This window comes from Cynocephalus volans, chromosome 1 (genome assembly GCF_027409185.1).
Source record: "Cynocephalus volans isolate mCynVol1 chromosome 1, mCynVol1.pri, whole genome shotgun sequence".
Lineage (NCBI taxonomy): Eukaryota > Metazoa > Chordata > Mammalia > Dermoptera > Cynocephalidae > Cynocephalus > Cynocephalus volans.
In genome coordinates this window covers 287893154-287909871 of record NC_084460.1, presented here as the reverse complement: position 1 = coordinate 287909871, position 16718 = coordinate 287893154, and the positions used below count along the sequence as shown (strand labels likewise).

General features: G+C 38.7%; 1 protein-coding gene across 3 annotated transcripts in view; it reads left to right on the top strand.

Moving 5' to 3' along the window:
* Positions 1-16718, top strand: part of DOCK10 (dedicator of cytokinesis 10) — a 263202-nt gene that overhangs the window by 108236 nt on the left and 138248 nt on the right. For all 3 annotated transcript variants that reach the window (XM_063115061.1, XM_063115054.1, XM_063115070.1), the window contains exon 2: positions 6647-6766. In XM_063115061.1, the coding sequence (XP_062971131.1) occupies positions 6647-6766 (120 nt within the window). The remainder of the gene's footprint in view (positions 1-6646; positions 6767-16718) is intronic.

Sequence of the window (16718 nt, the reverse complement as noted above, 5' to 3'; positions counted from 1 at the left end):
GTATGAATACATGAAAATATTTTCTAGGCTGTTTCTGAAGGAAAGTAGCAGGTGGAATTTCAGTCATTTTCCTTTGCTGATATACATAATTAAGTAGATCGCCTCATTTTTCCTGTGGAGGAGAGAGCAGCCTGACTTGATTCAGGAGTTACATGGAGGAGAAGCTGCTCTTTCTTGTCTCAGTACTTTTCCTTATATTATCACCTTTTTTGCCTCCATTAGAATCATTGGTTATCAGAGGGTTTTTTCGTTTGTTTGCTTGGTTTCTGTTTTTAAAGAAATTTAGATCATAAATATAAAAGCACGTAGCATAGTTCCTGGCACTTGAAGAATTTAGTGTAGTTGGTTTGATTGGTTGGTTGGTTTGACTTGGTTTTGGTATATGTTTTGGGGCAAAACGTCTAAGGTAATTTCCAATCATTTTCGAATAAAGGCAAATCTACATTTGTCTGGTATTTTATGGCTCACTTACCAGTTTCATGCACCTTATCTCCTTGATCCAAGCAGGAAGTTGCCCTTTTACCCATTTATCTCAACATCAGCTAAGTCTCAAATGACTTGGTCAAGGTTCATAGTTGGTAGATAGCCTCTGAACTTCCAACTAGAGTCTGACTTCTAATCCTTTGTGACAATGACCAATGCATATAGGTGTTTAAGTTACTTATGTTTATGGTTCCTTATAGAACTCAAAGTACTGTAGTTATTCAGTTGCTAATTGTGCTTCTCTGTTTTGCTGACATTGGCTTCTAGAACCACATATATAATCTGTAATTATTTTCTCTAGTCTCCTTTCCCCAGTGTTTTGTGTATCTTTTTTTAATTACTTGAAGCCGTTAATGGCTGAACTTCTGTGTGAAGTCTCACTGTGATTTTTCTAGGCTTCCTCTCTGGTGGATTTTCAAAGGGTAAACAATTTTAAAATCAAATAACTCTCCTGTGTTTCCATGAAGACATGATAGTTTTGAGATATCAAGTTCATGTTTTCACCGTGATGAAAGCAATACATATTTATTATAGAAAATTTGGAGAATGCAAAAAAAAAATCAAAATAGCAAAATCCTAAATATTGTATAGCCCCACCCAAATGTAACAACTGATAGTGTTTGGATCTATATCTAATCTTTTCTCTTTACATTTTAAAAATCTTGTGTAGCTTATTCTGTGGTACAATGTTTATTTCCACTTTTATTTAACAATATTATGTAAACAATTTTGCATATGTCATTCCAGACTTTTAAAAACTCAGTTTTAATGGGCATGTATTGTTTCTTAGGATGGATGTGCAACAATTTTCTAATTATTCCTTATCTTAAATGATTCATTGTATCCCATTTTTAGCTGGTCTTATTGCCCACAAATGATATAGGTATTTGGGATTTGTACTCTAATGTCATAATATACGTGAATCTAGAACAATTGTTCATGTCAGTGCAGAAAAACTCTACCTCCATTCTCTTAGTGTCCCAGCTGGGTCCAGGAGAAAAGCTTAATGTAAGTTATATATGGCACAGGAGCCCTCATAAAGGAATGAAGCTAGAGAAAAATTGCTTATATACTGGATTGGACAAAGAGTAGTTAGTTGTGATGAAGCAACTACATTATGTGGGGAGGCTTAAAAGATAAGAGTTGTGCCAACAAGATCTGTACAGCATTCTCGGTCTTGACTTCTTATCCTTGAAGATAATAATGTTGCCTTTCCTTCTAGCATAGGGAGAGTGTCTTTCACACAGAATTTCATCTGCAGCTTTAAGATACAGTGTGAAGGTCGAAGTGATCTTCTTGCACCTGCTGTTTTTCAAGTGCCTTTATCTAAAATAGTTAATATGCCAGAGTGGTATATTATTAATTCCTTTAGCAAAATGACCTTGACCTCTTTCCTTCTAAGGTAGTGCCCTTTCTTTGTCTTTCCTTTTATAGCAGTGTTTCATGGACCCCAGCCTCATATTTTTCCAAAAAAAAAGCCAATTATATGCAAAATGTTGTGAGTTAACTAACTTTACTGAAGAATTAAAGAATTACAAGAAGGAGTCATGACATGTACTGCATAGATATTCATGGATTGACTCCAACCCGTATCCCAGTTTCAATGTTCTTCCCAAAGCCTATCACAGTATTAAGCTTCTCTCTACTACACACGATTCTCTGAAAATTATCAGCCACTTTTTTCCAACAGCAGCTCTGGTGTCTTCACCTATTGGGTATAGTCTCCACCAGCCTGTCTGCCTTTCTCATCCCCCTTGGATTAAGGTGAATATGTTTTCTCTGTCTTGTTACAAAAATAATGTTGCAAAGACATCCTTGTATAAATCTTGGATTACATGTGTGCTTGGTTCTTTAAGACAGAGTCCCAGAAAAGGGATTCCTGGATCTGGATGAAAGGATAAAAACTAATTTACTCAACAAATATTTACTGAGTGCTTTCTTTTTTTTTTTTTTTGTCGTTTTTTCGCGACCGGCACTCAGCCAGTGAGTGCACTGGTCAGTCCTATATAGGATCCGAACCCGCGGCGGGAGCGTTGCCGCGCTCCCAGCGCAGCACTCTACCAAGTGCGCCACGGGCTCGGCCCTACTGAGTGCTTTCTATTGGCTCTTTGTACACATTAAATGTACGATGCAGGTGCTTTAAGTCCATGACTAGTGAAAATTTAAGACTCACAGCCTACATCTATTTAACTCTTAGGTAATGAGCATTATAGGTGTGCTGCTCTTCTCAGTTCTTAATAAGTACTACGTCATTTAATACTGTGAAGTAGCTCTTACTAAGCCATTTTACAGATGGAGAGACTAAGGCAGGGGGATTTTAATTACCCAAGTTTCATAGCCCCTAAGTGGCAATGCCTGGACTTGAACCCCTGGAATTCTGGCTTGAGAGTGTATGAAAACCTGTAATCACACTTGCCCCTATACTTTGGGCTTTCCTAAAACAAGGCTGGGTAGTCTAGGTTATATTTTAGTTAGACTATACATCTGTTCTGAAAAAAGATCTAGGTAGATAATTTAATTATGTAATTTTTCAGTGTCTCATCCTTCAAAGGCTCATTTTTTTTGGTGTCATGTCCTCACCCATTTGATTTTGAATTGTTATGATCAAAACGATTCAGATCTCTGTGTCCTTGAAAGTAGAATCTTTAGTTAAGGCATGGACAATCTGCTTGTTTCAAAACAATTAAAAGGCTCTTGGCCGCCCAGGCTCTTGCTAAGATGGCAGTTTCACCACTGCATGGCTCAAATACTGTGTTGGAGTTTCCATGAGAGGTTGTGGAATCAGTAAAGGGAAAGAAAGCATTTGTTTTTGTGACAGGAGCCCATTCTTCTGCTGTGAAGTTGATTTGGAGGAGAGCTGTGGATATGGGGAGCTAGATCAAGCAAATCTCTTAATAAGAAGAATAGGGCCTATTACCGCTGTGGTACAGCCCCCATCCTGCTACATAATAATAACAGGTACTGGTGGGTGCTTTTTCCCATGCATAGTGACTTTAGAATAGCTAATGAAATTTATTACTCATGTGAGAGAAGGAGAGTAAGAGTAAAAAAGCACTATAAATATCCAATCCAATTCAGGGTAATCTTGGCACATACCTTATCCCAGTTGGTTCATTTCCAAGAGAAACAGGCACATTAAATTCAGAAGGGACAGCCCAGCCCTTGCTAAAGCTGTAAAGCAATGCTGCTCAGTTCCCAGTTTCACTTAACGTCTCTACAAGCATCAGGAGTGAGAAATTAACCACTCCCATCATCCTTGTATACATCTGTCTCTTTGACCGAAACACTGAGCAGACAGCTCCCCTGCTCTGGAGAGAACTACTGATTGTAAAGCCTGGATTCTTGCCATCGCAGATGCATAAAGCGTTGGTGGCAAGCTTTGCCAAATCCCGGGCTCTAGGTGCTATGGAATATATCTTTGCTTTTTTTTTAAAACTTCATATCCACAGAATTATGATACATTGAATGTCCTGAATGTTACACATTGATTAACAAAGTCCCTGGAAAGATAGAACTTCACTCATCTATCCCCCAGAGGCCAAAACTTAATAAATTATAGGAAGCAGATCTGCTGGGTTTTGTAGCCCCAAGTCAAAATAACCTTAGTGCAATATTCTACACAAGAAAAGCAAGAAATATCATTCATTAATTGGCTGGTATGTCATAGCCTGAAAAGAATACATAAAAATATGCCTTCTCACAGAGTTGGCAGGCTGTGTCTTTTATTAAGTATATCAAGGAGAGTTTAGGATTTAGTTTCTCTGTGGTTTTATTAATAACTTGTGACCTGTCAACTCTTGTGACTGGATTTGTCCTTGGTACTAATTTAGGTGGGATAACTTTAGATAGAGTTTGGGCCCCAATAAAAGATCTTCTTTGAAAGATCTTCTTGTCTCCAGCTGATTCATTAATGCTCAGGTTTGAAACTAACGTGAAATAAAATTTAAACGATAATGAGAGGCAGACTGTAGAAAGCCTCTCTGAACATCCTTCTATCACTTGCCTTTAAACCTATGAGTTGTGAGCACACACTAAAGCCACACTGTCATATTCTCCTACTCATGGTGGTGGAAGGAAGGGGGAGAAAAGAAAAAAACGTTAGTAGCCACCTCATGGGCTGTTGCTATGGGTACTGATGGGCACTGTGTACTTAAGCTGAAAAAAACTTTAGTGAAGGAAAGGAACGTGAACAGCCCACCAAATCTATGACAGAGCTCAGAGTTTCCTGATGGGTGTTCACTGTACCTTTTGCTTTACTTTGCTACATTTTATACATACAAATTCATATTTTAAAAAATTAAAAAGGAGAGAAAGATTCCAGAATAAGCCAAGTGTTTCAGATTTGAAGGCCTATGGGGCAGTTGGTAATATAAATATGTAATGTTGCAGGGTAAGAGGTAATAGATAAAAAACTGCTGAGGCCTGTAGCTGAGCTAGAGAGAAATACCACTACTTAAAGACATTTAGAGCCAATGTCTAAAATTAAAAATAAAAGCCAAACCAAACATCTGGAACCTGCATTTGTCTTTTGAGCTATCAATTTGTAATCCTTGGAACTAACCTTTGTCTCGGAAATAAGAAATTGGAATTTAAAATAAGTCTAAATATAATAATGATATTAAAAGGCAGAGATTGTAGATAACCTTTTTTTTAAATTACCTAAGTCATGTCATAGTGTCTCTGTGTCTTATATCTCAAAATACTCCATGTTTCAAAGCTCTTTCACTAAGTAGCTATGTTTGGGCAACTAAATTTCTTCTTTTCTCCAAATATTGTGTGAACTCTTGTATTATTATTTGCTAAATCTAGCCACCTTAACTGAAGGGCCCTTCCAGAGAGAATATTCACCTTGCGTTGCCCTTAGTTTACTTAAGCATTTGTGACATGTGTTTGTTTGGTTTTCTCTAATACAGAAAGTGCATGGAGATCCTTGCATTTGGTCCACTATGTTCACATTTTGTTTCATTTTATTTTTTATATTTGGAAAATTGTCAATATAAATATTGACTGTTACTTTGAGGCACCCAGTAGCAATTATAAAAATGTCAACAAAAGTTTTGGGGGCTTAACCAGTGGAGATCTTTCAAAGAAGGCCTTAGAAATCAAAGCTAAATCTGTAAGCTTTGCAGCATGGGGAGAGGTGGCAAGTGCTGGGGGCAAGGGAGGTGGGTGGGAGAGTGTCTGTTCATGTTGTTGACATGAAAGAGAAAGGAAATATTTTTTTCCACTTTCAAGATCACTTTAGCATCCACATTTCGTGGTGACCATTCAAGCTTCTTGGAGCCCAAAAATAACTCAGAGGACCATTCCTTTTCATTTAGGTTGCATAAATGCTTCATCAGAGGGTTAGAGGACTCTGGTTTTCTTTTTTGTAATTTTTTACTTTGTTTGGGTTTTTGGGTGGAGATCCATTTTTCTCACCTGTGAGCTTTATACAGTTTGAAGCAAACACATCAACCCTATAATGAAACAATCACATCTTACCCCTCAGGCATTTATTTTTTGGGCTCCATGGGAGGCTTCTTAGATGAGAACACATTTCTTCTTGGCTTCAGGATTTTATTTTTGTTTTGTTTATCTGGCTATTTCTTCAGACTTGTCCATTTTCACCACACTGCACCCATAATAGTTGTGTTGTTCAGTTCTATTAGAGAATGACCCAGCTTCTCTCGGTAGAGTCAAAGAGATTCAGAGCCAAGCAATTAATCCTGACACAGTATCCATGTTTTAGCGACAACTAAGACAGCCTGTGATACTTTGATGGCTAGCAGGGTGCCAACATTTTTAAACTGATGCAAGTATATCTTACAAGGAAGTATCTAATTGAGCTAAACAATGATGATCATCATAATACTATAGCAAGTAAGCAGAAAAGATAAAGTAGTGATAGCCCTGGATACCATGACCCTTGGGGACTCAGTGCAAAGAGCCTGAATTACTGAGGGAGATGTCAGGTATTTCAGGATCTTCTCATATTATTTCAGATCTGGAAATAATAGTTATGTGGCTTTGCCCTAAATGCCTGGAGTCTCTGTGAATACATTGGAAAGACTGGGCAATGTCAAAGTCTCAGTGACAACTAAGAAATGAAATCCAACTAGGCATCAAGAAGAAGCAAGATGACATGTGTACGTGGTTAATATCATATTTTCTTTTCCTACAGCAAGAAAAACCTAGGCTTCTCGAGCCTTTGGATTATGAAACTGTCATTGAAGAACTTGAAAAAACCTATCGGAATGATCCTCTTCAAGATCTCCTGTTCTTCCCCAGTGACGACTTTTCAGTAAGTCTTCTCAAACTGTCTCAGTTCAAGAGAGTCCCACAACTTGGGTCACTGTCTTTTCCCATAGATTTGGGGCGCTCAGCCCTTTTCCTGTGGCCACCCTACATCACAGTGGCCCTAGCCAGAGTCCACAGCCAGCAATACAAAGTACCCAAGAGCCTCCTTAAGGTGAAAGATTGGAGGCTCGGTGAGGCAGTGGCAGGGGACAAGAGCAATGCTGGGTGCTGCCTGGTCTAGATTTCTAACCACTGCTTGGCCAGAATTCACAGAGCACTTCCTCCCTCCGGCCATCTCTTACTGAAATCTTCCAAGCAAATGATGCCAACCAATAACAAAGGCAGAAATCTATTGGCACAAAAGACGTAATTCTTAAAAATTACCCTTAATTGCCCTTAATTCTTAAAAATTAGCCTTAATTGGCCTTTAAGAAGGAGATGTTGAGGTTTGGGGGCAAAGAAAGATAGGCAAGAACATCTTCAGGAGGAATTTGTGGTCTGAGATATGTTTCCTCTAGGACGATGCACTTTGCCACATAGAATATTCCTGAGAGTAGTAGAGAGAATGAATGAAAAACAAAAAAAAAAAAGGAAGTTCATTTTGGAGATAAACACAATGAAGTTATAGATAGCAAGCACCCACGTGTCCCAGACATTCAACACTGTGGTTTGTGGTCATCTTAAACATTTTTAAGTTGTTAGTACATATCTAACTATGCAAATGGAGATCTCAGTGGACCGTTCATTGGTAACCTTTCCTGTTTTATTCCAAGGGAAAGGTAGTCTAGACTTCACAAACTTCAACATCTTAAAGTAAGTGAAAAGGCAGCTCTAGGGTAACCCTGCAAAAGAGCCCTTGTCCATGGCAACTTCAGTCAGGGAGCTTGGGCCTCAGTACCCATATTTTCCTCAAACAGCCTCAAACTTTGGTTCGTTTGCTCTCTCTAAATTTGTTTACCTATCTCCATGGACTCATGAGAAGGAAGATGTTAATAATTTTCTGTTTCAAGTATGAAGAATAATGGAAGGAAGGAGACAGATTTGTACATATGAAAAAGAAAGTCATCCAATATGTTTTTAAATTTTTTAAATGGTTTGCATTTTGGTGTCAGCACATTTGAAAGAGGCTTATCTCAGGCAGAAATCTCATTTCCATAGTTGGACCAAGCCACTGGGGCTTGAACAACGAGCATACAGTTGAACCACCTGTTTTGTTGTTTGTTTTTTTTTTAATTCCTCATCCTCATTTTCATTTTCGGACTAAAACTACACCTGACGAATGGCCTTGTTCTGTCAAGCACCACCAAAAATTGTGAAACTTGGAGTATCTTTTCTTCTGGCTATGTCATTCAGAAATGTGTCAAATGCTACTCCAGGGCCCCCCCTGCTCAAAAAGAGAATAGAGAAATGTAGATGGGATGTAATGTTTATACTGAATTTGAATTCATTTTTGACATCTTTGTATGCTCGTTTAAGTTAAGGATTGTCTATGATGATTCTTTGACCTTTGCCCTCCTTAGTGGTATAAACAGAGCATATAACATATGTCTTTATTTTCCCAGTGTGCCCATTCCAATAAATACACTAAACTATTTTGTTCTGTGCCTGCTTAAAACCCTCTGTGGCTGCCCATTGCCTTCAAAATGAAGTATAAAGGCCTTAGCATGGCCTGAGGTCCTCTCAAAGATCTGGTCCTTGCTCATGGCTCAAGGCCATGGTCTTCCTTCCCCATCCCACCCCAGCCCCATCCTACACAGTCATCCTCATCCCCAACTGGGGTAAAATACTAGTACAATTCTAAACATGAATTCTATAATACATCCCAAATGATTTCCTTCTTTTGTTTACTCAACAAATATGTGATGTACAATACTGAACATTAGGCATTATTCTGAAAATGGAGACACCGCAGTGATTAGACAGAAATTACTTTCTTCCTAAAGTTGGCGGGAGGAGTCTGGAAAAAATAAGTAAGCAAGTTAATTAACAAGATAATTCAGATAAAGACTAGTTCTAAAAAGAACTAGGACACAGGATAGGACAGGACACTATCACAGGACAGTGTGATAGAAAATGACTAGGGGAAGAATTTCATTGGATTGGGTAGTCAAGGACAGCCTTTCTGAAGAGAAGGGGACATTTGAGCTGAGTTCTGAATTCTCAAGGGACACCAGCCATGCTAAAAACTGGGGAAGGCATGTTTCAGGCTGAAGGAATAGCTGGTACAAAGGCTGTGGAGAGCTCCAAGGTTGGAGATTGGTGTGGCTGGACAGAGAGAGTGGTCAGAGACGAGGTTGGGCAAGGACAAGATAAGGCATTTGCATCTTGCTGTAAGTGCAAATGGCCAGTGGTAAGCCACTGGAGTGTTCAAGAAGGAGAGCAAATGACTGGTGTGTTATTAAAAGAGTATCTGTGGGCTGGCCCGTGGCTCACTCAGGAGAGTGTGGTGCTGATAACACCAAGGCCACGGGTTCGGATCCCTATATAGGGATGGCCGGTTCGCTCACTTGAAGAGCGTGGTGCTGACAACACCAAGTCAAGGGTTAAGATCCCCTTACTGGTCGTCTTTTTTTTTTTTTTTTTTTTTTTTTTTTTTTAAAGAGCATCTGGCCTTGCGTGGAGAGCAGAAACAGGGCATAGAAAAGGCCAGGCAGCCAGCTGGAGAGTGACTACCGATTAGTAGACACTCAAGAGCTATTTGATGCCACCTATTCCTTATTATCAGAAAATGTCCTATCCTACATAGGGCTACATTTTAATTTGCATTAAGCAACAGATAAACAAGAGGATAGTGTTGAATATTATTTCTACATAAGATTGCCAATTTTTTAATACTATTCAAATAGATTGTTCTCCCTCTTTCCTGATCTAAAGAGTAAAACTTGGCAAACTGTGGCCCATGGGTGGCCTGTTGCCTATTTTTTGTGTGTCCCATGAGCTAAGAGTGGTTTTTGTGTTTTTAAATAGTAGAAGGGAAAATATTATATATCGTAACACATGAAAATTATCTGAAATTCAAATTTTGGTTTCCATAAGTAACGTGTCATTTGAACACAGGTACTCATTCAGGTACCTGTTGTCCATGGCCACTTTCATGTTACAAAAGCAGAGATGCAACAGACTTACGGCCATAAAAAATGGACTCTCTGATCCTTTACCAGGAGAGTTGGCTGATTCCTGCTGTGCAGTACAATGGCATTTGGTTTTGGTTTTTCTCTGAACCCTCTTTGTGGAGTGTAGACGCTTCTTTAAATTCCCTCTAACATCTGTTCCACCCAGACCTGTATCACAATGTAGGGGTATTGCTCACCAACAGCAAGCTTCCCTGTACCTGGCAAGCATATCGTTTCCTTGATTTCTCCTTGAGTGATGGGTAAGGATTCTTAGAGATGTGCAGACTGTTTCCATTTACTCAATAGGAAATGGTTATGGAATGACCACCCCTATCCCAAGGCATTGAAGGGCAGAGGAGGGGGAGCAACTGCTCCAGCCCCCCCCCCCATCCAGCATCTGCCCTGTGGATGGGAGAATCCAGCCCATTTCTATGTTTCCACATTACCAAGCACCCACACTTGCAGCAGATGTGGTTCATTACTTGGTTTGTTTAATCAATATTTATTCAGCACCCACGAGGTGCTGAATATAGAACAGCACTTCCTAGAAGAGTGAGACTGACAAGAAAAGCAAAGCCCTGTGTTTAAGGAGCATGTGCCCTAATATGGATGAAAAATCAAATTGACTAAGAATGCTATGGTTAAGAAATATCAAGAAACAAGGGTTGTATCTGGTTCTTGTACACCAAAAAGGAGATTATTTTTAACCATGGCAGTATTCTTTCATTGCAAATGTAGACTTCAATTTTTCTCTATTCACTCTGCTGGCCCAAGCTCCCAGTGTCTTTTCTTTCTTTTTTGTCTAGATTCCCAGAAATGGGCTTCCAACTAGTCTTCCTGCTTTCTCTCTTGCCTTGCTTTGATTCATTTACATGCAGTACTCAAAAGAAGCTTCTGGAAACATAGAGCTAATAATGTCATGCATCTGGTTAAAACCTCCCAGTGGCTTCCCATTGCCTTGAGAGTCAAATCCAGCTCCTCACCATTGTCCCTGTCATCTGTCCCCTGATGATCTCTGAGTCCTCACCTCTATCCCTGTTTCCCATGGCCACTGCACAGACCCCTGGCATTCTTTTTGTTCCCTAAACATGCCAAGCTCATCCCCTCTGTAGGTTCTTCATGTACTCTGCTTAGCTGGTTCCTGTGTTTCATTCACAGCTCAGTTAACATATCACCTCTCCAAAGAAGCATCCCTGACTTCCAACCTACATTGCCCCACACCCACCCTGAGTTACTCCCTCATATCTCCCTGCTTGCTTCTGTTTACAGCACTTGTCACAACTTGGGAAGATCTCAGTTTGCTTTTTCACTCCAGCAAGACAAGGATGTCTTATGTCTTGATCCCTGTGAGATTCCCAGCAACGAAAGTAGCTCCTGGCACAGAGCAGACAGAAAATAAATATTTATTTCATGAATTATCTTTCAAAAACATGTAGGTTATTATTTCAGAACATAACTTGATCCTTTGAATGCCTTGAGGAACCAAAAGGCCACACTGAAATGAAATTCTTGAGAATAAAGAGAATGCAGTAATTCTTTGCTTTGCTTGATGAGGAGGAAAATGATCACTAATATGATACTTTCCTCTTTGACACAACTCAACATATCACCTTTCAAAACACCACTACAAACATGAGGCTTTTCCAAAGGCTCCTTCCTTCTAGAACAGTGCCTGGCACATAGCTGATTTCAACAAAAGTTAGCTTCATCCCTCACACACTTTAATGTATTTATTCACTGGTTTTCTGGTACAAGGCAAGAGAGAAATCAGCTCATATCTGTATTTCAAGTACCTAACACAATGTCTGGTTTATAGGTATTCAATAGTGGTTGTTGGACATTGAATTCAAACCATTGTCCAGATTAAGGGACTAAAGCAGAAGCATTTTTCTTTATCTTGAGATACCAGGTAGAAATTATTCCTCCTGGTCCATGAGTTCTGGGACCAAGCAGTAGAAACTACTGTACTTCTTGCAGCATAATGATTCACCAGGAATAAGTAGGATAGATGCATTTATTGGCCCATTCATTCCACAAACCTCCACTACTTTAGTAATTATATTTGCTACTCTTGTTCCACTCATCTTTCTTTTTGAAGGTGGTAGAAATAGAAACTTAAGATTAAAAATATAAAGAACTTAGTCACAAAAGTGTGACTCAGTAAAGTAGCAGGGGCTAAAAGAACAGTTTCAAAAACACACTGAATCATATTGACCAATGATTCAGTTTCAGTAGAGGCTGATGCAAAATAGCAGAACAAAAGGTGAGAAATCCAGAAATGAGTTTCTTACTGAGCAAAAGATGCAGAAAGCTGGGGTGGAATCATTTCTGTGAGGTACAAAACCTTAAAAAAAAGATCAGAGGTCTGACTGCTGGGACTGCTGCAGTACACAGGAAGGTCACCTTGTCATCTGTATTTCAGTACTGCCCACACCAGTGAAACTGCTCTATTTCAACTTCATGCACTACTTTGGTGAGCTAAGCCTCATATATCAAGGACACAAGAAATAGCGCTTACACTTGAACAGTTAGACTTCAGCACTGGGCAGTGCCATTTTCGAAGTCAAAGGTCTATGTTGTATGACTGAAATAGTCTGTCAAGAGAGTTAAATTACCTTATCAAATTCCATCTTCATATCAGTAGTTCAGAATCAGTGTCCCAGGGCTCTGCAATGCAACCTGCAGTTTTAACTGAATTACTATTAAGTCTGAGTGAATGGTGGATTTCATAATATACCAATGGGTTATTCAGTTCATAGGATGTTTATAGCTATAAAAAGTAAATGGTGTATGGGGACTTCCAGATTTAACCACATGGGTCATTCTAGGCGAGAAAGCAGAAAGACCTTAATATATTTTAAATTGCAAAGCACAAACGTCATGCATTTTATTTTTTTTTCCCCTGAGACACAACTTATTAACATTTTATAGAAATCTCAACCTCTTTTTAATCTGTGGCTTCTGAGCCTTTAAAGCAGGCTCATAGTGTTCATGCAAGAACACTGTAATTGCAATTTGAAAGCTAAGTAATAGTCTTTGTCAAATTAGATTCTTTCTAAATTATAATATTCCTCTCAGTTACAAGCTAATGAAGCTGAGATCTTGAAAGGCTCTTGTTCAAGGATATGGAGCATCTGTGAGGAAAGAAGTCAAACACAAGCACCTTGACTTTTGCTATCAGTTTCTGTCTAAACAGCATGTTTTGGGCCAGATGCTTCTTAGCAAAATGAGGTGCACAATTTGGGGGAAATATTAACTCCCTGAATACCACAGTGAGTGATGTTATTAGACAATTAGTACTATAATGAAGTAGTTCTAATTGTTTACTTCATTTTAGTAAAAATTTGTGGAGACTCTGCCCTGCGTTTGATTGTCCAAGGGACATATGTCCACACAGAGACTTATACACCAATATTCATAGAAGCATTTATAATACCCCAAAATGGAAACAACCCAAATGTCCATCAGCTGATGACTGGATAAACAAACTGTGGTATATCCATGCAATGAAATATTATTTTTCAGCCATAAAAAGAAATGAAATGTTGATATATGCTACAACTTGAATGAACATTGACTGCATTGTGCTAAGTGGAAAAAGGCAGTCACAGAAGACCACATATGGCATCATTCTGTTTGTATGAAATATCCAGAATAGGCAACTCCATAGTGACAGAAAGCAAATTAGTGGTTGTCAGGGGCTGGGCAGAAGGGAAAATGGGGATCGACAGCTAGTGGATATGGGGTTTTCTGGGGGTGATGAAAATGTTCTAACGGTTGCACAACTTTGAATATACTCAAAACCACCAAATTCTACGCTTTGAAAGAGTGAGTTTTATAGCATGTTGATTGTATCTCAAAAATGCTTTTTTTTTTCCTTAAAAACAAAATGGTTATTCTAGGTATTAAGGTAGGCAGGCAGAGGTAGGATACAAAAGAATCATAAAAATAGGTGTCTACATTTAAGAATTTCATTCTTTAAAAGGAATAAACAAAACATGCCAAAGGAGCAATAAGAAACATGGCAAAATGTATTTAATGGTTACATTTTATTCCCAAAGCAGATTTAATGTGGCTTGCTTATATACAATAAAACACACATGTAAAATGACTGGCTGAATTAGTTAGTGGCATAGCTTTTGCATTTTAAATATTCTATAGTTAAGCTCCAGACTTCATGAACAATACAGGCAGTAAATGATAGAGTTCGGGACAGAGAAAATGTATCTTGGATGAGTTAGGGAAGATTTTTGAAAGGAGCTGGCACCTATATGAAACCTGAGATTTGGAAAGAAAAGGATTTTCTGAGAGGTGAGGGAACATGGGCAAAGGCCCTCTGCGGGAATGAGCCCAGCAATATGGAAAGGAGCCCTGAAGGGTTGGCTGTCGTGGGCTGATTGTGTCTGCAGCCTGTTGCTCTTCCTGGGGCCTTGTCTGCAGGCCCCGTACTGAGCAGGCTCTACACTGAGCTCAGACCACAGCTTCTGAGTCCTTGCCAAGGGGAGGACCTGGTGCAATAAGTATCTCTACACTGTTGGAGCACTTTGTTGCTATTAATACTTACATTTTTGCATACGTAGAATGGTTTGTTCTCACCTCCTTAGGGGAGGTGAGACACATTTTGGTGCCTGGAAAGTGAGTCACAAATTAACAAGTGAAATGACTTGCTCAGTAGTTTGCCAGTCCAACAGTAAGAAACCTTGCACTTCTTCCTTACATACATACGTAAATAATCTGATGGCCAAGTCCCATACTTGACTTGGCTGGATGGTGACAAATGTCCAGTTAGGGAAAACTGCTCATGATCTGTGCATTTCCCATGTGGTTTAAGTTCAGCAAAACAAGAAGGGCATTCCCTTTAAAGCACAATGAAGGTACTAAAGTATTTTAAAATTAAATAAGATAAAAACACAACAGCAACACTCTTCTGAATGTAAAAAATGTTTTTCAAGCAACTAATGTAGTGTCAGTGGCTTCTGTGATAGAATAAAAGGCAGTGTGAGTGTATTCATCTGATTAATTTAGGTGAAGATCACTTTTAAACACGTGCTTAGGCCAGACTTGATCATGAAGTGTTAGTTAGTGGTTCCCATTGTGAGGCTGTTGACTTCTCAAGCTCGGGCTGATTGATTACTTTAAACAGCATCATTTTTGTCCTCCTTTTTAAGCAACTGGAACCTACAATATTGTCAGAGGAAGCTTTTCTCAGCGCTAGGAGAGGAAAAGTAGCCTTTTTTAGTACTTTAACAGTGGGCTTTGGCCGATTGAAAAACGGCTCTGATGTGCTTGGAATGAAATCTTCTGCAGTCGTTTTAGCCAGCAGAGTGGTGGCTGCAACAAAACCACAAAGACACTGCAGGGTAAAAGAACCAGAGGTGACAGAGCTGAAGTCAGAGATGTCTGAATATCGTGGGCCAGCAATTACAAACACAGGCCTGCATGCATCGTTCCACGACAGTGTTTATTTCCAAATGCCTCATCTCTGGACAATAGACTCCTTATAAAACTCTTACCACCAAAAGAGGAGTTCGGCTGAGTTCCAGTGTAGTCTCAGATCCATTTCATGCTATTGAGCTATAGTAATTGTCAACCAGAGGGTTTAAAAGAGAGAACAGGAAGTCTGTGGTGGCCAAGGCAATTTGTAGTGGTCTGAAAGCATTTAATTCTCAGAAAAGAAATTCTTTGTAACCATATCAATACCCTTAACAAATATGATTCTTTATCGTTTTCTTCATATGTGATCAGTTTAATTTTGCTTCGACAGAGACACATTTAAAAAATCTAAAGTTAGTAAAAGCACCACAATTTTTAAAGTCGAAATTTATGGTGGACTTCTGCTTTCTCAGGCAGATGCTCCAGTGTCATGTCAAAACATAACTAAGGTCAACAGCATATTATAGACATGCATTATACATGTATTCCTTTTCTTCACCTTTTGTACCTGTGCAAAGTATTAGATGTGCAATAACTGCATACACGTTGTAAAATAATGTTTTAGGTTTATTACATGGTTCCATGGGTGTGATTCAGCCCCAGTTGTCTTATTTAGTGAAGAATCAACATCATTTCATAATTAGAAATTATCAGAAATCACTCACAGGCATTGTACACATGATTAGGCAGTTCTTACAACCCCACCTGAATGAATTCCCAGTCTCATAAATTGCAATGAGTGTTAGCTTATGTATTTTGGGGTCTATCTTTTCTATATAACATCACTAATTAGATAGCCATGTGATTATTGTTATTGGAAACCTAAGCCCATATTCCTAAAACTTACCATGAAAAAAAAAAGTCTTAAACCAGCTAAATATCCACTCTCTTTTGTTATGCCACAGGGCAGTGATCTTAGTGGGATAACAGGTTTACAGTATAACTATAAGTTTAATTTTGAGACTTGTTACTCTACTCTCCATCAGAGTATTTTAGAGCAGCTAATTTAAAAATTTTAAAAAAACAAGAAATCAATGGGGGATTCTAGGTGGACAATGAGAAAGAGGAATCTCTTGCATCTTTTTTTTTGTATAAAAATTTTATTATAAAGTAATGGCAGTAATATAGAAAATTTTTTGAATTAGAGAAAAAAATCCCAAATGCTGCCAGGTAGATTATAATTCATAATACTCCCTGGAAACCAAGCAAATAACACTGTCTGTCCATAAATTATCTGTCCAAACAAGAAACAAGGTCATCCTCAGATAACTGAAATCCAGCAATAATCCCCAATGCTCAATTTAGGCACGGTTCTTAATCTTTTACTCCAAACTTTCAGTAGAGTTTATTCATTGTTTATCTTCTAGCAGAGTGAATAACATAAAAGGAGCAATTTGAAGGAGGAAATTC